We start from the raw sequence: 23,400 nt of genomic DNA, 5'->3' as shown, positions 1-23,400 counted from the left end.
CCCCCCCATATTTTGAAAATTTTTTTTTTCATATTTTTGTTTTATTTCTAAATTTTAGCACACAAGAATCTACAAAGATCTTTTTTATATAAGGCACTTGATCTAATATTTCTATATAAGGCACTTTGTGTTTTTTTCAGTTTTAGATAAACTTGAAAAAACACTATCAGAATCCTGAAGAAACCTGAACGGGTATTCTGCTTGGGCGGATGAAATATGTATGAATGGCGAATCGAGGGTGGGCCAAGGCGGTTGGGGCATTTTGGGCGCGGATCGGGGGCGAGCCGCTGGCGGACCAACCTACAGGGGCGGCCGAACCGTATATGAGAGGCGCATCAGGGCGAGCCAAGGCGGTTGGGGCTTTTTGGGCGGATGAACTTTATATAGGGGGCGGATCGGGGGCGACCCGCTGGCGGACCAACATACAGAGGCGGCTGTACCGTATATGAAAGGCGCATCAAGGGCGCGCCAAGGCGGTTGGGGCTTTTTGGGCGGATGAACTTTATATAGGGGGCGGTTCGGGGGCGACCCGCTGGCGGACCATCTTACAGGGGCGGCCGAACCGTATATGAATGGCGGGTTGAGGGCGAGCCACGGCGGTTGGGGATTTTTAGGCGGATGAACTTTCTATGGGAGGCGTATCGAGGGCGACCCGCTGGCGGACCATCCTATAGGGGCGGTTGAACCATACAAAACGGCGTATGTGGGGCGGATGAACGGCGGGTGAAACATTTCAAGGCAAACCTGGGCGACCCCGGGGCGAGTCGCTGGCGGACCAACGTCACGATAAAAAAAAACTGATCGTGCGCCAAATTGTTGCAAATTTTATCCGCCAGCGGGTCGCCCGTGGTCCGCCAAATCAAACGCTGGCGGATCGCCAGAGCGGTTTGGCGGTCCGCCAGCGAACCGCCGGCGGGCTGCCCAGTCAATGTGGGGTAGAGCTTACAATCTGTACTTGAATGACAATAACCAGCTTGTGCGGATTAACGGAATTAAAGGGCTTATGCTGCAGAAACAAAGAGAACATTCTAACAGATGTCGTATGTTGAATGAAACGTATCTACAAGGAGAATCTACAAGTATTTTCCACGTGGCGCAGAAAATGCAGAATCGACAGGGCAGGACGATAAGTGAACTGGATGTGGACGGAAATGTTATCAATAATGGAACCGAAATAGAGCAAAACATTGTGAATTACTTCGAAACCCTTTTCTCGGCTACTCCTAACCGGTCACCTGTGGCAGGATTTGAGCCAGCAAGACGAATCCCTGACAACGTTGCAGCTAACGACGACCTCTTGCAACCCCTGGACGCAAACGAAATCTTTATGTGCATCAAAAACAGTTGCCCCAGGAAATCTCCAGGAGACGACGGACTGCCTCGGGAATTCTACTACAAAACATGGAACATTATCAGCCAAGAATTCACTTCCGTTATCAATTATGCTCTTCGTAATCCTGATACCGATTCAAATTTTATGAACGGCGTTGTGGTCCTCGTCAAAAAGAAGCAGAGCGGAAACACAGTGAAAGCGTACCAATTACTCTATTAAATTTTGACTACAAAATTTTAACGAGAGTGATAAAAAACAGAATGATTCCGCTGGCTGAACACGTTTTGTCTCCACACCAAAAATGCTCGAACGGGAAACACAACATTTTTGAAGCCACAACACAGATTCTGGACAAGATTGCATCGCTTAAACATAGAAGGCAGTCAGCCACGCTGGTGTCATTCGATATGGACCATGCGTTTGACCGGGTGAGGCATGACTTTCTCTACTACACCCTCACACAGATGAACTTCAACCCGCAGCTGATCGACTTTCCACGGAAAATCTATGCCAACTCCTTCTCAAATATTTTGATAAACGGTAAGCTGTCCAGATCGTTCCAAATCAGAAAATCAGTCAGGCAATGCTGCTATTCGTGCTGTACATTCAACCACTGGTCGACAAGCTGGCAACAATTGGAGCGGCAGGTAGTCTTCTGAACGTGTATGCAGACGATATCAGCATGGTGGACGCGGACATCAACAACTTGGCTGAAGCTGTTAATAGAATACGAGAGTTCGAAGAGGTATCCGGTGCTGTCCTGAACCTGACGAAAACAACGGCAATGAACCTGGATCAACTTCCAAGATTCGCTGACAATTCTTGGTTTAACGTTCACCGACTCCGTCAAACAATCCATTGAGTTAACTTGGCAGAAAACTCTAAAAAACTTAAAATGGAGACTCTGGATGTGCAAATCCAGATCACTGAACTTGCTGCAGAAAGTAATTCATTTGAATACCTTTGTATCATCCAAAATTTGGTACCGTAAAACGGGGTGACTTTGATAGCCGGGGTGACTTTGATAGGTTTGAGATTTTTCCGAAAAATGAAGAGTACAAATTAAATACGTACGGAATGGTAGTAAATCATACTGAAAGTGGTAGATAAGTATTCAAAGTACCTCAAGAAGAACTTTTCATAAAATTTTGAAATGTTTGAAAAGTTAGTTAACTATAATTAAGAAAGTGTTGATGAATAGCAATATTTAAATCTTCTCAAATTGTCATGTTTTTGTCAACGAACATGAATTTGAATCGGAAAACGGATTGCATTTTTGGATTCTTTGGTCAATTTTCCGCTAGGAGAAGGTAAAATAAGTTTGTAAATAATAAATATTATGTGTTTTTGAAACAGTAATCGAAAAAATCCCTTGTTTTATAAGCATTTTCAGTTGAACAAATTTCATATAAAATGTGAAAACTTTTGATGTCTGCTTCTAATTCAGTTTGAAATGCAATATTAATCGATAATTTCATAACCAAAACTAGTTTCAACGAATTTCAGGCAAATTTCTAACTTTTGAACCATATTTCCTAAAATGTATATGTATTTTAATAAAAAGCTTATAAACTTAGTTAACTAAATATAAACATTGATTTTTTTCCTTGAAAACTATCTTAGCAACCTTAGTAATGGTACATTTGATGTAAAAATAAAGTTTGAACACCTAAAATCTGATTTGAACAAGAAAAACTATGACTATCAAAGTCACCCCGGAATTCAAACTGAGAATTTTTAACGTAACTATTATTTTAAACACTATTGAAATAACTTTTTTTCAAAAATGGTGTATGGACCTCATGTGGGCTACCCCAGTACATGTTTTAAAAATAATAGTCTTAAGAAAAACCTTACCAGTTGGAAAATATTCCAAAAATAAATTGAAATCCTATCAAAGTCACCCCGGTTTACGGTACGCTGCCTCAACGTTTCCGTTGCCGAAAAAGTACGAGAAAGATATCCTCAAGGAATACCGAAACTTTCTGTGGATAGGACACAAACAACCCATTCGTTTGGAAACTTTGTTCCTGCCTAAGGAACGAGGAGGACTAAACCTACACTCGCCAGGATTGAAGTCTACTGCATTATTAACTAATAGAATGCTGGCTAATCAAACTCTGCTTCCTTTTTTTAGTGACTTGTTGGGCAGTACACCTGTTCTGCAAATTCCCCGCGCGTTAGAAATCTCAACACTTCCAACGCAGATCATCCGGCATCACAGTTCAATCGGAATCTATAAGGAGCTAATCGATGGAGAGAGTGATCCACCGATACTTGAAACTCGAAGGCAGTGGAAACGGATCTTCAAAAATCTAGCTGATCAACGAGTGGCTTCAACCCTGCGTGCCAACTGGTACATAATTGTGCACGAGAAGATTCAGCATAATGATTTGTTATACAGACAACAACGCCGAGATAACCCGGACTGCAACGAATGCCCAGGCGTAGCGGAAACACTAGAGCATAAATTGTTCAAGTGCATAACAGTTCGCACTGTATGGAATTATGTTCGTTCCTTGTTAGGGAATCTCGATCCACGCTTACAATGTAAGCAAAACGCATACTTTATGTTTCCATCATTACAAGGACTATCAGCGCCAGTAGCCCAAAGAACCAAACACATTGTAGCTAAATATCTGCATTTTGTTGTAAGTAATCCTATTTCTAATGTAAGTGTAGATAATTTCAAACTTGAATTGTAGAATAGCTTTTAATAATTGTACCAAATAAACACTGACCAGTTAAAAAAAAAAGTAAGCTATTCCATTTATGTATTTATGTTGATTAAAATGAATAAATGCTTCGAAACAACTTGTTAAGTCCTTATGGCATATATTGATACCTGTATTATTATTCGTTATACATTATATAATCTTTATTTGTTTTCATTATATTATATAACCCATATCTTCTATCTATCTATATATATAAAAAATTTCGACGGTTTTGTTCGAACGCGCATCAGTTGAGTACCGGAGGTCGGATCGGAGCGCTCTTTGCTGCGTTGGGTTCGTATAAGCCTAAGGAAGGTTTTTACGCTAATAAGTTGGCACTTTGGCCACTCTGAGACCGATTCCGGAACATCACCGTTTGTATGAGAAATGAAACGAAAAACTAAATTTTGATCATAGGAGGCGTCAAGATATTTTCAAACAAAAAAAAAACAAAACGTCAAAACGGAAAAGTTTAATGTAGAACGTGGTAGAAAATACAGTTTTTAGTAGGACAAATAATCAAACTAAAAAAGGAAAGCTGTTTGGTCAGTCGAAAAAACTAAACCTATTTGGCAGGTGGGTTGAATAATTTTTAACTGACTAATAATTATTTAAGTTTTTAGAAAACAAACCCGGCAAAAAAAAGATAAAAAGGAAAACAAAAATCAAAATGAATTCAATGAACGTTTGAAGGAGGAGGTCTAACGAAAAACCAAATGAGATTAGTAAAACAGTGATGAGATTAATGTTGAACAATTGAGAAAAAAGAGGAAAAAACCTAAATAGGACACATCATGAAGCAAAGAATAAAGATTAAAAAGTCAAAAAAAGTGTAGACAGAACAAAAAGAAAGAACTTGCAGTTTTTGTCCATGACAGAACTAATTTAGTTGTTTATTTAAGGAGAATCATATGGTTTTCAAAATAGTAAACGGTAGAACATGCAAAACTGCTTTTTGAAAGAAAAAAAGTAAAGGTATCAGAACTGTTGGGATAGTAACCACAAAAATGAATAGAATAGCATGAAAAAATTGACAAGCATAAGAATCTCAAATTAAAAAAAAGATGGAAAGATAGAAACACAACTCGGATTAGTTTTTAAAAGGACGCAAGAGCCATTGACAAGCTAAGCCTTTTTTGCATCGGTACTCGAACTACATACGAAAAACCAATTTCAAAAATGCTTGAGATTGTTCATTTACACGTCTTCCAAGTGCCCTAAACTTAAAACAAATGAAAAATTGTTTCATTTTGGAGAAAACCGAAAATTAGTGCCGGAGGTCACGGTGGCTCTTACGGCATTTTGAAAACTCACCCGAGAAAAGAACTGATTCGGTATGAGAAAAAGATAAAATAGATAGACCAATTTATTGCATCAAAACAAAACACAAAGAGCTTAATCAAAAGATGTTCGGATTACAAAGTGGACATTTTTCAAACAACAAACAAAAAAGGGCAGGACGAAGTTTGCAGTAAAAGAAAAAGCGAATAAGAATAAATGTGATAGTTTTAGTGTAAACAAAGAGAACGATAAAGAAAGGCAAACGATAGAAGTCCAAATAAGATGTCTAAACCCTAATCAACGAAAAAAAGAAAAATCATGTTCATTTAGGAATCTGACTGAGAATATTTGAAACTATCTTAAAATAAACCCTAATAAGCATCCTACGAGTTTTTTTTTTGCGAAGATAAAGTTCAAGTATAATTAAAAAAAAAAGTAAAAGGAAACTAAAAAACAAATGAAATAAGGGCAAGACGAAGTTTGCCGGGTTCACCTAGTTAACATATATATTTCAAACGCCTAACAACCCCCCAAAAAATACTAACCCCTCTCAAAAAATAATCCCAGGGCCTTCATATATTTTATGGACTGGATGAGGGAGTCGTGGATCGCCTGGCCCAAGTCACATGAATGTCATTGTCTATTTAATCATACCATAACAAATGGTTGGATAGAGAATGATAAGCTTTTAAGGTCCTTAAGATATAAGTCGGTTACTAACCAAACCGTCTCAGTTGAAACATACTGCGGTCATGGCCAAGTCCTGCCAAGACGGGGGTACTAATACATACATACATACATACACAAGCAATGTTCAAAAATCCAGAAGACCTCAACTTGGTATTGAAATGGTTTTATTTTGAGATATTATTTTACCCTTGGAATAACATGGTTTGGTATTGTTGTGCCCTTCCACCTACAAGACTTTGGCATGTTACCATCTGGGTAACCAAGGGCACATTTTGGTCGCTGTTGGTATTCCCGTGTTATTTACCCCTGCTCGGGATCTCACCCAATTGCCCGAACTGTGGAATACGCGGTAATTGAATGCCCCCGGTTCCAAAGTAGTAGGTAGATCTTGTTGCTGGGATGTGGTAATGACATATCGCCAGATAACCTGACAGACAGAATGTGTCAGAGCGAGGAAGCATGGGGTGCAGCTATAACGCAGATGATGCTCAAATTACAAGAGAAGTGGCGCACGGACCAACGTGCGTCCCGGAACGAAGGGCCCCTGGCTCAGTAGTTCTGTTGATGTATAAAAGTTGATATATAAAAGGTGATATATAAAAGTTGATATATAAAAGTTGATATATAAAAGTTGATATATAAAAGTTGATATATATAAAAAAATGTTGAAGAGGCGCGCGATGATAGAGCGTGCCTCCCGGAACAACCGTTCCGAAATGAGAGCGCAATTAGCGCTGCTCCTCCCTGACGTAATATCGAAAGACAGTTCCGGGGAGGCTTGAAGGCTTACCGTGATATTAGGGCGGGTACGTCCTATGCAAAAGAAAAAAAAGCCAGGTTGGCTTAAGTGGTTAAGCCAAATTGGCTTACACATCGTTAAGCCAAGTACACTTAAGGGATGATAAGCCAAGTTGGCTTCCCGAGCATGGGTAAATAACAAGGGAAATGCGTAATAATACCTGTCCCTGGTAACAATACCAAATTTTGGTATTCCTGGACCCTTTAAAATTTGTCTTGAGGATTATGCAAGAGCAAAATGTGGTATCATACCAATTTAAGGTATTGTTTTGATATTGCAAAATTGCTGAATTTGTCAATGGTCGAACACCACATTTTGGTATTCTTTTGGTATTACCGTAATCTGGGGTGAATCGGGACTACAGTCTGAATAGGGACAGCAGTGTTTAGAGCACTTGAAGCTTTTAAATTTGGAAATGGATGAACACATTTTGTTGGTCTGAGTCTGTTCTAATCGAAACCAACCAGAAAAATCAAAATATTGTGATCCAACATGGTTAAAACTGCTGTCCCAATTCGCCCCATGTGTCCCAATTGACCCCAGTTTACGGTACAGTATTTTATAAAATTCCTCTGAAACTATGGAAAAATTTTTACCAATTTTGACAAAATTATTAATTTTGCGCTAAAATATTTCTCAAAGCGAATGCTTTCATAGAAAACCGGAAATTTCAAACTTGATTTTAAACATTTCTGATATACCCCCTAAAGAAATGACTTAAAATTATGGAATATTTTCAAAGTCAGGATGGCACATTTTGGTATTATTTTAATATTTAAGTGTTTTATCAAATTCCTCTGAAACTATGGGAAATTTTTGACCAATTTTGACAAAATAATTAATTTTGCGCTAAAATGATGTCTCAAAGCGAATGCTTTCATTGAAAACCGGAAATTTTAAACTTGATTTTAAATATTTTTGATATACCCCCTAAAGAAATGACATGAAATTGAGGAAACATTTTTAAGTCAGGATGGCACATTTTGGTATTGAAAGGTTTCATCAAATTCCTCTGAAACTATGGGAATTTTTTTTTATAAATTTTGACAAGATAATTAATTTTGCGCTAAAATGACTTGAAACCCAAAAATGTTAAAGCTGATTTTTTGTATATATAGCCACAAAGATTTTTTTTAAAAACGTTGAAATTTCTCTAAGTCGGGATAACCAAATACTTTGAAAAACAAAAACTATTGAATTTTGGTGAATTTCAATCCAGTTTCATTTTAATAACACATATTTTTCAATCTTGTTATTTTTCAGAATCTTCAAGAACTTCAAGCACAGGCCGTTCATCAATGACAAATGCATTCGATGTGGTGAAAAATATCACTAAGAACAACATGGAATCATCAGGTGAGTAGATTTGGCTGTTGCATATGGATCATTTCCGTTTTTGCACTAACTGCAACTGTTGCACTAAAAATGGGCTCAAAAGTCGAGGCCTATCCGGAAGAAGCTACCTCTGCACATCCTGCTCGAGGACTTCCAGATCATCGAGAATCCAGTAGTAGCCGAGGATGAACAGCAGGCGCCGCCTGCACCACCGCAATGTCGAGCCAGGGTTCGACCACCGTCGATTCTTCGCCGGTCTTCTAGGATTCGCCGTATGCCGGAGAGGTACAACCCGTACTTCTACACCTTTTTTTTTGTAAAAAAAAAGTTTATTTAGAGCATAATAAATTGTACATGGTTTACATAGAATAGCATAAGTTTTGTCGATAAATACAGATTATTTGAACAGCTATACCAAAAATTGTTTATCGTTTACAATAAATATTATTAGAGTTTGTTCTTTTTCTATCTTTGAGCTTCAATGGCGCGTCTTCTTCTTTTTCTGGCGACCGGGTCCTCGTCGGCCCGAATTGGGCGCAGAGCCTCCAGGAGAGATATCACTTTCGCTCTCTGAGATGGTGTCCAAAGATGGCGATGTCTTCGGATCCCGGATGGGAAAAGGGACCTTGAAATTGTTTTCCAAGATCATGTTAGCAGGCGTCAAAGAGATTGGCATCTCTTCATCGTTGCTCTCTTCGTTTCGTGAGTTCTCGATTTGGTGTTCGTTGTCTTCTCCAGTGCCGATTCCGCTGAGCTCGTTCGTGATCTCAGTTGAGTGATTCGCCAAGATCGTCGCGCTGTCGGTCCCCGAGATACTGATGCAGTCGATTGGATTTGTTTGTGGTGGTGCAGTTTGCGTTTGCAAAACCGTGGTGGAGGTACCTTCGTTCACCACACCAGCGTAACTTTGTGGTGCAGTTGTCTGTGCGCTTTTCAGTCTTTCGCTGAGGTCGGCCTTCTGGCCGAGAAGTTTTTTGTTTTCAACACATGACATCGCTATGTGTTGAGTTAGTGTGCAGTGTCATCACCGTAGTGCCGAAGAAAGGCCACAATTTCGTCATCGGTGACGTTTTCGGAGAGATCGTGGATCTTGACCTCCACTCCCCCGTCCTCCATCATCAACCGAACTTTGACCTTGGTTTTGTTAATCACGAGCTCGTGCTTTTCGTTGTGCATAGCAACAATGTCTTGAGCGATTTTCAACTCACTGCACTTAACATGTGCGCAATTTTGCGCATGGTTGATCTGGAGCCTTTTCACTTGCTCTGGCCTCAAGGCCAGATTAACGTGCACAAACTTGTGTAGCTCTTCAAATGTTGGGCGTTTTGGGAAGTTCGATAGAAGCACCTTGAAGGTGTTCTCACGAGTTTGCACTTGAGACATAGTTGTGATGGCGAAGCACAAATTAATCACAATTAGATGATTTGAGGCGAAAACTCGATTCCACACCCGATGGTGTGGAAAAGAAAGCAAAAAACACTTGAACAAAGGAACTCTGGTTTATGCGACTGGTCGCATCAAGAGTACGATGCGAACTACACCTAAAAGGGGAGGTGTTGGACCCCTAGGAACAACCCTGGATGCGACCCTGGATGAGCGACACTGTCCTGTTGACATCTGTTGCGTCTTATTCCGAGTTTGAATCGCAAAATAAAAGTCGAATTGAATCTCCAAATTACAACCGCGTGTATATTTATTTTCTCTGCTTTTCCCTAATGACAGTTCTCTTTTTCCCCCAAGGTGTGTCTGGTATTTCCCGTGTGTGTGTATTTGTGTTACACTCTAAATTTAGTTTCATCAGAACACAACAATCTTTCCTTCTTCTGGTTTGCTCGAAAAGTATCCGTTTGACTTCAACTCGCTTCCAGCTCCGTATCGCCCTCTAGTCTCGTTCTATTCCAGCTGACATTTCAACTTTATAGCCGCTGCACGACCTCCCTGTGTGAGCGGAGCGCACGCTTCCCTATTGATGTTCAGTATTCCGAGCGCTTCTGACGTCTTCCGACCCAGCAAGCAGCAGGTTCCGTTTTCGGCAACGTAGAACTTGGCAACAGTGGACGTCCTCTTTGTTGCCACTTCCGCCGAGAACATTCCAGCAACTTCAACGGGATGGCCAGAATACGAAATCAAAGTTTTCTTTACCAAAGGCTTTTGGGACTTGACGCGGACTTTTTCTTTCTTGAGTTGCTCCCAGGTTCGTCGGTCGATTACGTTAACGCCGGCACCCGAATCAATCACCAAGTTAGTTCGAACGCTTCCCACAGTGCAGGCAACTGTACCTTTTCGTCCTGGCTCTGTTGCAAACAAATACTGGACGCTCTCCTCCTCCGAGTCATCACTTAGCTGCTCCAACTCGTCCGAGTCCTCCGAATCACTTCCGTGTCGACCAGTCACCTGCCGCAACCGCTTTCCCTTCGTTGACTTGTGCTTCTTCGTCTTGCAGCAATTCTTAAAGTGTCCCACCATGCCGCAGCGCTTGCACTTCTGGTCTTTCGCCGGGCAGTTCTCGTCGTTGGCGAAATGACCCAACTTGCCGCAACGATAGCACTCCCGGTTCAGCCGAGTCCTCGATCGGATTTTGTTTACCTCCACACCGCTCTCCACCGGTGCTGGGCCCAGCGCCGAATTGTTCTTGTGCTTTCCGATTGTCTCCAATGAACGACCAGCTTCAACTGTTTCGGCCAGAGTCATCTGCGGCTTATTTAAAATCTTCGCGCGCAGATCATCCGACGCGCCTTTCTCGAAAATCTGCTCCTTGATTTCGTCGTCCAAGTGGTCACCATACTCGCAGAGGTTGCCTTGCTCTCGCAGCCGGAGGCAAAACATTCGACGGGCTCGTCGCTGGCTTGGATTAGGTTTCGAAATTTGTGCCGCTCCAGCGGGAGACACTTCATCGGCAGGAAGTACTCGTCCAGCAGCTTCAGCGCCTCTTGAAACACGTCGGAGCCTGCCGGAACTTCCGGTTCGTTATCGCCCTGCAAGCTGAAGTACACATCCTGCACCAGTGGTCCAACGTAGTGGAGGAACTACGACTTCTTGCGTGCGGCGATTGTGACGTTGTTTACGTCCAGGAAGATTTCAAACGAGCGTTTCCATTTCTTCCATCGGGCGGAGACGGTGGACGTGTCCCCGGGAACTAACGGTGCCAAACCTGCGCTGTTTCCTCCTTCCATCTTCGTCAAATTTGAACGAATTGAATCCTCCCTTTTGTCGTCCGAATTGGTTCCTTCTCCTTTCGGCTTTGTTTATGTTGTCGAACAGCTCCCTTGATTGTCCCGACTTCCGCGCCGATTTAACGTTTTTCCACAGCCGAATTCAATCCAGATCACTTCCACGCTTCTTGTGGTTCGTTTTTTCACTCGTCGCCAAATGTTGCGTCTTATTCCGAGTTTGAATCGCAAAATAAAAGTCGAATTGAATCTCCAAATTACAACCGCGTGTATATTTATTTTCTCTGCTTTTCCCTAATGACAGTTCTCTTTTTCCCCCAAGGTGTGTCTGGTATTTCCCGTGTGTGTGTATTTGTGTTACACTCTAAATTTAGTTTCATCAGAACACAACAACATCCACGACCGGAAACCGGTTGTCATAATCCGCGAGCTCAAGAAGACACACGCATAACTTTTAATAAATTTACGATCTACAATAATTGCTTAATTATTTGTCTCCACTCGCGTGTATCATTTCTCGAGTTTTTTTTTGATTAGGTCCTATAAACATATGAAAGACAATGGTTTATTGGTCCTTTTCAAAAAAAACTCTGGATTTGTTGTTGCACATTGCAACAGATATTATATACTTAAATCATTAGTCATTACTTACTTGAATCATCAATCGTGATTTCAACAATAACAAAAATTAAAAACATATCCTATAGAAATGATAAGCTATTAAATTGAACTTAGAATTAAAAAATAAATAAAAATGTGCAAAAAAAAAACAAGATTCGGGTAAAAAACGTGTCGTACTTTTCATGTGGGGGGGGGGGGGGGGGGGGGTTGGGCGGCCAAATAATTTTTTTGCTTTTTAAATGTTTTTGTTAAGAGCAATCGGTGCAGTAGGTATCCCTCGTCGACACGGGAGCCAACTGTTAAGTACATTAGTTCGATTTGTCACATTTGATAGATGGTAAAGGAACGTCAAGTTCAAATTCGCTCCGTCAGCCTTTTCTGACATCAGTCTATTAGCAATCTCTTCAACAGTAGACGTGTACAATTAAGGTAAACTTATTATTTATAATTTTCTTGAATTTATTATAATCGATTGAAATTTCAGCACATCTATTGGGTTGCTTACAAATAAGAGTTCGTTCTGTAGTGGTTAGAATTATAAACGGACACTAAATGTAACTATTCTCTATCTTTCTTAGCCGAGGACGGCCTCTAATAAAAATCTATATTTTAGCTTCGAGCTGAACTGAACTGCAACTAGCGTGTTCTGCTTCCAGGATTAATCCGAGATCTAATCACCACGTACAGAAAACTCGAAGATTTACCGCAAATCATACATTTGATAGGAATAAATCATGAATCAGCGTCCAAACACCCGGCAAACTCGTTCGCAAACGAGAGCTGCTCAGCAATTACAGCAGCAAGCAGGAATTAACCTCCAAAGTGTTTACGCTGCAGGCGAGCCCGCAGCTCGGCCCGCAGTCTTTGAAGCCTCAACAGTTGACATCGAGGGCGGAGATGATATTGATTGCGGGAGTTGCGTCCGTCCGAACAACGCCGAGATGTATATGGTGCAATGCGGGCAGTGCCAAATCTACTACCACTTTTCGTGCGCAGGAGTCACCATAGATACGGTGTACCTGAAGCCGTTCGTTTGCAAGACCTGCGCCCAGTTACGCCCGGCAAGAAATACCCCATCAGTGCGTTCTGCATCGAGTGTGAGCGTGCGCAGCTCGCAGATTTCCGCGGAACTGCGGAGAGTAGAAGAAGAGTTACAACTAGAAGATCAGATGTCACTGCTTTTAGAACGCAAGAAACAGCTGATGGCCAAAAGACATGAACTGTTGAGCCAGAAGGGAGACGCCAAGTCCCGTAGCAGCGGTCGTAGTAGCCGGACGGCCACGGACAGAGTCCAAGATTGGATAATGGACCAAGGAATGGCCGAGAATTCCGGCCATGGCATCGACAAACCGATGACCGACCCTACCGAGTCTATTAACCAACTGTATGGAAATCCGGTGAACCAGCTTAACGCAGGGCGAACTTCAACGCCCCTGACCAAGGAACTCGGCGCCGTCCCGAAAGATCGCAGACAGTCATCGGAGGCTGCTTTCGGCGTTTCTAATTTTCCGAAACTACCCGGGATACCGCCAGTGGACAATCAATCTGTTCTGGGTACCAAGAAAACGCTCCTGGATAAACCATTCCCGAAAGGTGCTATTGGTAAACTCTTTTTACCTGCGTCGGCATACGAAACCTGGCGAAGTGAAACGAAACGGACAGCTTTGGACAAGATTCCGGAGAAGGCCGAGGGTCAACAGCGGGAGTTAGAGTTGGCCGAAAAGGTGAAGCGTTTGGAAGAGCAACGCCGGCAAGAACATGCTTTGCAGCGCGATCGAGAAAAGGAACTGAATAAGAAACTACAAGAAGCTGAGTACGAGAAACAGGAGCTTATCAAGCAGAAAAACCGGGCAGCAGCCGAAAATGAATACCAGCAGAAGTGTTTTGAGGAGGTCCAGCAGGAGCTGAACGAGCAGATTGAGGCGTTAAAACTTCAGCAGCACGGTAACGAGAGCGATCAGAACCCTCCGGGAAATTGGTACGACCGTGAACTGTTGAAGCTGCAGAAATCGCGTGACGACAACGCCACGAAACAACTTCCACCGCCCGGTGCCCACAACAGCTTGCCGTCTATTTCGGGAAGGAGTGGTGACTTTCCGAACCCGATAGATCTCAACATCAGAAGCCCCTGCGGCGGACGCTCAAAATTATCCATGTCAACTGCGGAACCACCTAGCTTCTCTACGCGACGATCGAATCCGGTGCCACCAAATCTTTCACGAACTGCGTCTCCGCCGCCCGCACCTGTGATCACAGCTCAACAGCTGGCTGCGCGTCAAGTAGTGTCCAAAGACTTGCCAGACTTCTTCGGGGATCCGGCAGAGTGGCCACTGTTCATCAGTAGATACAACCACTCAACTCAAACTTGTGGCTTTACTGATTCCGAGAATCTCCTCCGTCTGGACCGGGCAATCAAGGGTTATGCGAGAGAGATGGTAAGCAGTTTGTTATTGGATCCGTCAACGGTGCCTGAGCTGTTGTCGTCGTTGCGACTACTTTACGGTCGACCGGAACAGATAGTGCACAACCTGATCGCTAAAGTTCGAGCTACACCGGCCCCGAAAGCAAACAAACTCGATTCTCTGGTAACGTTTGGATTGGTTGTACAGAACCTGTGCGGACACCTGCGAGCTATCGGCATGGAAAAACACCTTTCCAATCCGACCCTTCTGTGCGAGCTGGTTGAAAAGCTCCCCGACAACGTAAAGTTTAACTGGGCTTTGTATCAGCATCAGCTGCCGGAAGTTGACTTGAATGCCTTTGGTATTTACATGTCACAAATTGCGACGGCTACGAGCGGAGTTACTCTCTTGTCTACACCCCCTAGAGCTGTACGAGACGACCGTCCAAAATCGAAGGAAAAGGCGTTCGTTAACGCGCACGCCGAACAAGAAGGCGAGTCCAGTGACGGTGAGAGCAGAGAGCCTTCGAAGGAACGCTCGTTTAAAGCGTGCCCGGCATGCGGAGTCGACGGTCACCTGACGCGAGACTGCGGTCATTTCCAAAGGCTGAGCTTGGACGATCGCTGGAAGGTGGTGAAAGAAAATCGGTACAGTCAACCCAACTACAGTTAAGCGGTTTGTGATGGACAAAGATTGTGGGTTCGAGCGGTTACTGGGTATGGTTTGGGTGCCGGATGAGGACGTGTTTACGTTTCGCTTGAACTTCCGGAGAGACCACGCAAAGTTGCTGACCGGAGAGGAGATCCCTACGAAGCAACAGGCACTGAGCATCGTGATGAGCATTTACGACCCGACCGGATTCTTAGCTGCATTCATCGTACACGGCAAGATTATCCTCCAGGACGTCTGGCGATCAAGCGTGGACTGGAAGCAAAAAATTCCAGATGAACTGTTCCAGCGTTGGAGACAGTGGATCGCGCTCCTTCCGAAGATAGAAGATCTGAAAATACCCCGTTGCTACTTCCCTGGTTACCACCCTGACAGCCTGCGGTCACTGGAACTTCACGTCTTCGTCGATGCAAGTGAATCGGCATACTCGGCCGTCGCGCACTTCCGACTCGTGGACGGAAAGCGCGTACGCTGTGCTTTCGTGTCGAGCAAAACGAAAGTTGCACCATTAGAGCCGCTCTCCATCCCGCGGCTCGAGGCTAACGCAGGTGTACTGGGTGTTCGTTTGCGCAAGTCCATAGTGACCGGCCATTCCCTACCCATCACACGGACTCGTTTTTGGACCGACTCGAAGACGGTTCTCCAATGGATTAGGTCCATGGACCTTCGGCGCTACCGTCCGTATGTGGCCTTTCGAGTACACGAAATACTGTCCATGTCAGCGGTCGAAGAGTGGGGGTACTGCCCATCCCGTTTGAATGTGGCAGATCTCGCCACAAAGTGGGGTAAGCAAGGCCCACCATTGGATATCGCCAGTCCGTTTTACCAAAGCCAAGAATTTGTATACGATGACCCTTCTGAATGGCCCGAACCCTGCGACGAGATGGTGGAACTTGCGCCAGAAGAACTAAGGTCGGCATTTGTATTCGCGCACTTCGTTTTGAAGCCATTGGTCAAATGGGAGCGATTCTCAAAGTGGGAGCGGCTTCTCCGTGCCATGGGGTACGTGCATCGCTTTATTGATCGCAAACTGAACCGAGCGAAAAAGCCGTGGCCAACCGATTTAACGCGAGAAGAGCTGCAGCAAGCAGAAAGGAGCCTGTGTCGAATAGCACAATCTGATGCATACCCGGACGAAGTTGCTACTCTGAACCAGAATCAACGTGTTCCAGCCGAACAACGGCGACCCTTGGAGAAATCAAGCAACATCGTGAAGCTCTGCCCGATGCTGGACGAAGCAGGAGTTCTACGAGTAAAAGGCCGATTTCGTTTCCTACGACGCCAGGCACCCGGTCATCCTTCCCCGAGATCATCCAGTGACAGCGTTGCTTTTGGATTACTACCATCGGCGGTTCCAACATGCAAACAATGAGACCGTTGTCAACGAAGTGAGGCAAAAATTCAGCATCTCGAAACTGCGGGTTCAAGTGCGTCTAACACAGAACAACTGTGAATGGTGCAAGGTGTACAATTCAGCTCCAATCGCTCCGCAAATGGCCCCACTGCCCCGGGCTAGGCTGTCTCCGTTTTTGCGTCCTTTCACATTCACCGGAGTGGATTACTTTGGACCATATTTGATCAAAGTTGGAAGAAGCGTTGCGAAGAGATGGGTAGCACTTTTTACGTGTTTGACAATAAGGGCCGTTCATCTCGAGATCGTTGCGGGTTTGTCAACTGACTCATTCAAGAAAGCTATGCGGAGATTCATCGCGCGCAGGGGAGCTCCCCAAGAAATCTACTCGGACCGCGGCACGAACTTTATTGGAGCAAGTGGTGAGTTAGCAAAGGAAATCGTTCTGAACATCAACCAGGAGCTGAGCAGCACGTTTACGGATGCTCACACGCAGTGGCGCTTCAATCCCCCGGCAGCACCGCACATGGGAGGCTCTTGGGAACGGATGGTGCGTTCTGTGAAAGTCGCTCTTGGAGCCATACCAACACAACGAAAGCTAGACGAAGAATCGTTGGTAACCATGCTGACAGAGGCGGAGTACATGGTAAATTCCCGCCCTCTCACGTTCATCCCTCTAGAGAATGCTGATCAAGAATCCCTTACCCCAAATCATTTCCTGCTGATGAGCTCGAGCGGCGTGCAACAGCCGGTGAAGGATCCCGTAAGCGAAGGCGCTGCTTTGAAGAACAGCTGGAACCTGATTCAGCACGCGTTGGACGAGTTTTGGCGTCGATGGATTAAGGAGTACATGCCGACACTTTCGAGACGGGAGAAATGGTTTGGTGAAACGCGGCCGATTAAAGAAGGAGATCTGGTTTTTGTAGTTGACGAGGGAACGAGAAATCGCTGGCAGCGAGGACGAGTAGTGCGGACGCATCCGGGCAAGGACGGGCAGGTTAGACGCGTAGATGTGCGAACAGTCAACGGAGTTCTACCGAATCGTGCAGTCGTCCGATTGGCTCTACTAGACGTAGCTGTTGATGGTGACGCCGAAGAAACACTTCAGGCGACACGTGGGGGAGAATGTTAAGAGCAATCGGTGCAGTAGGTATCCCTCGTCGACACGGGAGCCAACTGTTAAGTACATTAGTTCGATTTGTCACATTTGATAGATGGTAAAGGAACGTCAAGTTCAAATTCGCTCCGTCAGCCTTTTCTGACATCAGTCTATTAGCAATCTTTTCAACAGTAGACGTGTACAATTAAGGTGAACTTATTATTTATAATTTTCTTGAATTTATTATAATCGATTGAAATTTCAGCACATCTATTGGGTTGCTTACAAATAAGAGTTCGTTCTGTAGTGGTTAGAATTATAAACGGACACTAAATGTAACTATTCTCTATCTTTCTTAGCCGAGGACGGCCTCTAATAAAAATCTATATTTTAGCTTCGAGCTGAACTGAACTGCAACTAGCGTGTTCTGCTTCCAGGATTAATCCGAGATCTAATCACCACGTACAGTTTTTTTCATACAAATTTGGGTAAATGTATGGTATTGAAATGGTAAACGTCGATTTTTATGACTTTTCATGTTTTTCAATAGTTGATTGTATATAATAAATAGTATTTTCATACATTTGCAAGTACAACAGAATTGCGTATATATTATATTGCAAGTTTATATTATTAAATTATGGATAAGCTAATACATGATAAGCTAATGTTGATTGTATATAATAAATAGTATTTTCATACATTTGCAAGTACAACAGAATTGCGTATATATTATATTGCAAGTTTATATTATTAAATTATGGATAAGCTAATACATCCCCACTTCAAGGACATAACCCCTCCCCCCTCTTTCTTTCACCCCCTCCCTCCCCTCCTACCCTCCAACAAAATTTTGTTAAGCGTAATAAATTCATTTTAAGTCAAATATTTATTATTTACTGCTGTGTGTTTCTTTTTGTGAGTCCATGCCATATAACTTGACCCTTACGGGCATAAATTGCGAAAATTTTAATTGTTAAATCAAATAACAGAAAAATTAATTTTATTCAAAAAATTAATTATGAAGTAAAACGATACAATACAAAACATGTTCTTACTAATCCTAATGTTCTTGTTCATGAAAATTCATTTGATTATAGAGTTTCTGACGGCTTCAGGATTTGTTAAAGGTACTTTTTATGACGTTTTGTACTAACCAACATAGAACTTAAATGTGGATCAGTTTCATGGATTGATCGCAGAAATTCATCATGCTAAGTCAATATTCTGCTGAATACTTTTTTCGGAGTCAAACTGAGATTCTCCATTCTCCAGTTTCGCTTGAGAAACTTCTTTACTTTTTTACTAGGGGAACAGCATCTAATTCCAGCGTGCCTCTAATGTTGGCAGGTCAGAACTTTGACATTCAATTAAAGCTAATTAAAAGCGTTTTCAACTGAAATCGAGTGATAAATAGCTCAATAAGAAGTGAGCAAGCAAGTTTCTATCAAAAGTTTTGCAAAATTAGTTGCTTAAATAGTTAAAATCAGCAAATTGGATGGAGTTAGGAGCGAGAGCTTAACCTGCCAAACATACGAGAATTTCCCCTACTTTACTTCTTGAAACCAGGTACTGATTTTTGAAGCGACGATGCCCACGAAGTAGGTAGCAAAGCAAGTAAAATAAACGGGCGCATATGTAGATTGCAGCAAATTTTGATAAAACGTAAATGTTTAAAATGGCATATCTCCGAAAACGCAAAAAATCGCAGGCTGGAAATTTCAGCAATGTTAGATTATGATCCAATCTTTCAAGTGATCTTAGTTTCATGTTTAGCATCGGTTAGCAAAAAAAAGTACTCGATTAACAAACACAAAAAAATAAGTTTTGTCAAAAAAATGCTCCAGTTATTCGATGAAAACTTCAGTTTTTGGTTTGAAAACAACATTTATCTACTAATAGTTTCAAAGTTTATCTCATTACCTTTCCAATGTTGTATAATTGTCCTAACAACATAATTAAAATGGCTGAGCTATGTTAAAATTAAACAATCAGCCTTTTTTACGAAAAACGCTGGTTTTTTACTCCAATTTTTGACTTTCAGCTTTCGTATCTCCGTAATGAACAAACTTAGAGCTTTGAAAATTTGGATTTTTCTTAGTTAGAATGTTTACTTTCGAGAAAAAAATACCAAAAAATATTTGGAGAAGGTCACTTTTTTGAAACTTGGCCACCCAATGTACCATAGTGCGTACGCCCCATATACACTGACCGGTGTACGCCGATGAGCTTAGGTCAAAAAAAGAAGAAGTAAAAACAAAAAGAAGAAGAATGAAAAAAAAAAATCAAAAAACAGGTTAAAAAAATTTTCGGTTGATGAGTCGGGCCCACCATATACGCATACAGTTCTTGGTGCAATTGTACACGGACAAGGCCAGGGTCGGGAAATGCGAGAGAGTCGGCCCTTGTAGTAGCGGGGATGAACTCGGGGTTGGGGGTACGGGGACTTTCGTTCAACACCGATGCATACGTCCGCTGACATGATGTTCCGATTTGCCCCGACTTGTGATGCAGGCGGTTGGAGATCATTTTTATTGCATACAAATTTTAAGTTGTCTTTTGGGGAACACTCTGCTTTCTCGTACCTATAGGGGAGTCAAGTTTGGTGATGGAGGTCCTTCATGAGCGTATATGAAAACTCCATCATTGAACCGGGATCGTCATACGCGATTTTATGGGAGGTGCGCACTCGAAGTTACATACACGTATCTACCACCAAGAGCGCGCGCCAACCGTAGACCGGTGCCCCGTATGGCCCGACGAAGGTGGGCGAGAGGAGATAGGGACGGAGACGGAGAGAGGAATCGGAGACGGGTTCGGCTGTTCGGCGGGAGCGCACGAAAGTGTACGGACGCCCGAACAAAGAGGTGAGGTGTGGTGTGAGCGAGACCGTGTTGTTAACATTGTAACCGTTGGTTACAATTCTTCAACGAACCTTCACTTTTCTACTTGATTCCGTACATACAACATCACACAATACATGGCAGTAGAAGGGTTTTCGTGCCGCTGTAACGAGATAGTCCTTGACAGCGATAGGGCAGGACTACTCGAATTGGGTGGAAAAGAAAATGGAGCTTTTCCCCTCCCGTTTGGAATTCGAGCGGGAAATGTCTTCTTGGCCCGCCGATGTTTAGCATCGGCCTCTTTTGCCATTCAGGCGTCCGTGTGTTTAGTCGTGTCCGTTGTACCAGTACCGTCCTCTTTGTGCTGTGTACGTTTCGCCTTCCGGAAGTGGAAGTGCCCACACGGAAGTCTAGTTCCGTCGGCGCGACGGCACACGGGTATCCGGTGAACCTAGCCTTGTGAGTGCGCAGGAGCCATCGGCTACGTTTTACGTCAAGCACCGACCCCAAATCTCTGGCGCGCGGCGCCATAATTGTTAAGGAGATTATCCCCTCTCGGCACGCCCAAATCAGTGGACTCTGGGGCTGCCGAATCCGCCACTGAGGGAAGACGCCTGCCGCAAGTAGGCCCAGCAACACCCGCTGGCCTACCTCTGCGTTCCAGCTCAACCCAGCAGCTCAAGCCATCCGGAAGTCGACGACCAACCAGCAGCTCAAGAACATCCCCCCCCCCCACGGGATCGCGGCGGCACAGTCGAGGGCGCTCCTGTGACCGGCCTTGGGGCAGGTGAACGCCGAAAGCGTTCGAGAGTTCGTGTGGAGTCAGCGAAGCCTCGCTGCGAGTCCAGCTGCTGATCGGTACGTTGCCCCTGAAGTGCCCCACATTCCCCACACACACCCACACCCTACACTATCCCAGAAATACACGTTTTATTTAGAAAATTGTGGTTCTTGATTTTTATTTCATCCGTGTCTCACTTGAATCGCTGAGTAGAAATGCCGACCCTGAGTGATGAGTAGTCAGTAGCTTAGGTCTACGACTACCTGTAAGTAGATGGTCTCTGCCCTGAAAAAGGAATGAGCTAGTCCACCTTGATACTGAAAAGTCATGAGTTTCAACATGGACGTCATACGTGGTTCTGCGGAGCGGTGCGCACTCGGAGATGTATCTACCACCAAGAGCGCGCGCCCATCCCAGACCGGTGCTCTCGTATGAGCGTACGTCCACTGAGACTACCCGACTGTAGAGGGTACGGACACGACGGGAAAAGGAATCGGGGAGAGGTACGGCTGTTCGGCGGGAGCGCACAAGAGAGAGTACGCGAACGCCCGAACAGAGAGGTGAGGTGAGGTGTGAGCGAGACCGAGTTGTTAACATGAACGTCATAGGTCAGTCAGCGATCGTATCGAATATTACGTGTGACTAGTGCTCTAGTACGAACGAATGGGAACCTATTTGGGAACCTCCAGTACGAGGGTATCGAACCGTGGCTTTGAATGAGGTGCAATGCATTGGGATGACATTTGACTACCGTAAACCGGGGTGACTTTGATAGCCCGGGGTGACTTTGATAGGTTTTTCAAATGCCCGTCAAATTAATATCTAAACATATTTGAGAATTTTGAGTATGTAAGCATTAAGGGATTGCTTATTAACGAACATGTTTGCAAAAATGCGACCGTTACATTGGTTGTATCAAAATTAGTAGCCAAATCAAATTTCTATCAATGTCACCCCGGACTATCAAAGACACCCCAGTTTACGGTACATTTGATTGACATTCGGGTGGCATCCGATGTGGTGAGACACCCTTGCATTTCCTTGTTTCGCTCTTCTCTCTTTTTTTGCTCTCTTCAAAGAGATCTCTCCTAAAATATTCGGAGCAACCGAGAGAAAACGGGAGCAATTGGGAGGAATCTGGAGGAATGTAGAGCAACATAGAGGAAAGAGCTGAAAACGGTCAAAATTGAAATTTCAGAGCAAACGGGAGCAAAGTAGAGGAAACGGGAGCAACCAGAGTAACTCTCTTGCTCACTGTCTTGCCCCGAGTTCCCAAGTTAAGCATCGCTTATGGTTTAAATTTGACCTGGTAAAAGGTAATTTTTTTTTAATCAGTAGGTCAAATTTTGTGAAGCTACATTGCGTAGTTTTTGAGATAATAATGAAAAAGTAAATTTCTCAGAACAAATGAAATTTCTTACTACCAAATGAACAGCGCCATCTATGAGAAATTTTGGCCCGTCCGGTAATCCATTGGCCTTTACTCCCCTGACTGACGGACGGGGCCGACAACGGCCCGAAAACCGCCGGACGGCTCGACCAAACGGCCCGAATTCCGTCGGTTTGTCCGACGGAATTCGGGCCCTTTTCGTGCCTATATGCAACACTTTGTCCGACGATCGTCGAAATCGACGTTTGAGAAAATCGACGTTGACGGGCCGTTGTCGGGCCGTTTTCGGGCGCTTTTGTTGTTCAGGTTGTCCTGCCATTGTCGGACGCTCACGTTTCGGATTTAGGGGTTAATTTAATGATTTTATAGATAGAAAAGTCAACTTTATTGCAAATAACTTTATTTTTCTTTATAAATATCGATAACTGATGTATTTTTGTCTTCGGTGTGTTCTTGAAAGCCTGTTTTGATCCATAGAAGCAGCTCTGGCATGTTTTATTTTTGTCTTTGCCTAAGAGAAAAGGTAATTTAAGAAAATATGAAGAAAAAAAAACAAGCAGATTAAGAATTTACCTCTTTCTCCACCGCATCACCTAATTGACTGACAGCTGCTTATGCCTGATGATGGCCGAATCCACGCCGATTAAAGTTCCCTGGTGGTTCCTCCGGAGAGATCAATTTGTCCACCGCGGCCGGATTCCGTCCAGGAAAAAACATGTTTGTTTGACTTGTTCCCACTAGTATGATTTTAAATAAAATTTAATGGATTTGGTGAAAAGAAAAACTGTTGAAGAATCCACTTAGTGAAAAACAATGATCGGTCATAAATTTTATCACCGCCTGCTAATTTTCTATACGCCGATCAAACGCAGGACAAACGCTCGAAGATGGCAGGACAAGATCGATTTCGAGTAGATAA

The 23,400-nt window shown here is 43.6% G+C and overlaps 4 protein-coding genes and 1 long non-coding RNA gene across 9 annotated transcripts; 3 read left to right on the top strand and 2 right to left on the bottom strand.

Moving 5' to 3' along the window:
* Positions 1 to 62: 62 nt before the first annotated feature.
* On the top strand, positions 63 to 8,037 carry LOC120430347 (uncharacterized). 2 transcript variants are annotated; one of them, XM_052711441.1, is made up of 2 exons: positions 63 to 4,595; positions 4,674 to 8,037. In XM_052711441.1, exon 1 carries the CDS (start codon positions 3,031 to 3,033, stop codon positions 4,036 to 4,038), a length of 1,008 nt encoding a protein of 335 aa, XP_052567401.1. In that variant the 5' UTR covers positions 63 to 3,030; the 3' UTR covers positions 4,039 to 4,595; positions 4,674 to 8,037. The 2 variants fall into 2 exon arrangements, with proteins under 2 accessions (XP_052567401.1, XP_052567400.1); XM_052711440.1 differs by having other exon boundaries at positions 4,667 to 8,037.
* A 2,011-nt stretch (positions 8,038 to 10,048) lies between these two features.
* On the bottom strand, positions 10,049 to 10,981 carry LOC128093730 (uncharacterized). The gene has a single exon (XM_052711443.1). The coding sequence runs from the start codon at positions 10,979 to 10,981 to the stop codon at positions 10,049 to 10,051; it is 933 nt and encodes a 310-aa protein (XP_052567403.1).
* Positions 10,982 to 12,201: 1,220 nt separating this feature from the next.
* Positions 12,202 to 21,484, top strand: LOC120430348 (uncharacterized). 4 transcript variants are annotated; one of them, XR_008212706.1, is made up of 5 exons: positions 12,202 to 12,375; positions 12,431 to 12,500; positions 12,560 to 16,980; positions 17,049 to 17,802; positions 17,862 to 21,484. XR_008212706.1 is itself a non-coding variant. In XM_052711439.1 (3 exons), the coding sequence occupies exon 3, from the start codon at positions 12,681 to 12,683 to the stop codon at positions 15,018 to 15,020; it is 2,340 nt and encodes a 779-aa protein (XP_052567399.1). In that variant the 5' UTR covers positions 12,202 to 12,375; positions 12,431 to 12,500; positions 12,560 to 12,680; the 3' UTR covers positions 15,021 to 21,484. The 4 variants fall into 4 exon arrangements, 1 of the variants encoding a protein (XP_052567399.1); XR_008212707.1 differs by having other exon boundaries at positions 12,560 to 17,677; positions 17,733 to 17,802; XR_008212705.1 differs by having other exon boundaries at positions 12,560 to 17,802.
* On the top strand, positions 15,031 to 16,389 carry LOC128093729 (uncharacterized). The gene has a single exon (XM_052711442.1). It carries the CDS (start codon positions 15,031 to 15,033, stop codon positions 16,387 to 16,389), a length of 1,359 nt encoding a protein of 452 aa, XP_052567402.1.
* A 1,474-nt stretch (positions 21,485 to 22,958) lies between the features above and the next one.
* Positions 22,959 to 23,315, bottom strand: LOC120430344 (uncharacterized). Its single transcript, XR_005607599.2, has 2 exons — positions 23,055 to 23,315; positions 22,959 to 22,992 (listed from the first exon to the last, which is right to left on the bottom strand). It is a non-coding gene; the product is annotated as an uncharacterized LOC120430344 (long non-coding RNA).
* Positions 23,316 to 23,400: the final 85 nt, after the last annotated feature.

This window comes from Culex pipiens, unplaced genomic scaffold, assembly GCF_016801865.2.
Source record: "Culex pipiens pallens isolate TS unplaced genomic scaffold, TS_CPP_V2 Cpp_Un0026, whole genome shotgun sequence".
Taxonomy (NCBI): domain Eukaryota; kingdom Metazoa; phylum Arthropoda; class Insecta; order Diptera; family Culicidae; genus Culex; species Culex pipiens.
The sequence above is the reverse complement of the archived record's forward strand: the minus strand, read 5'-3'. Positions and strand labels throughout refer to the sequence as shown.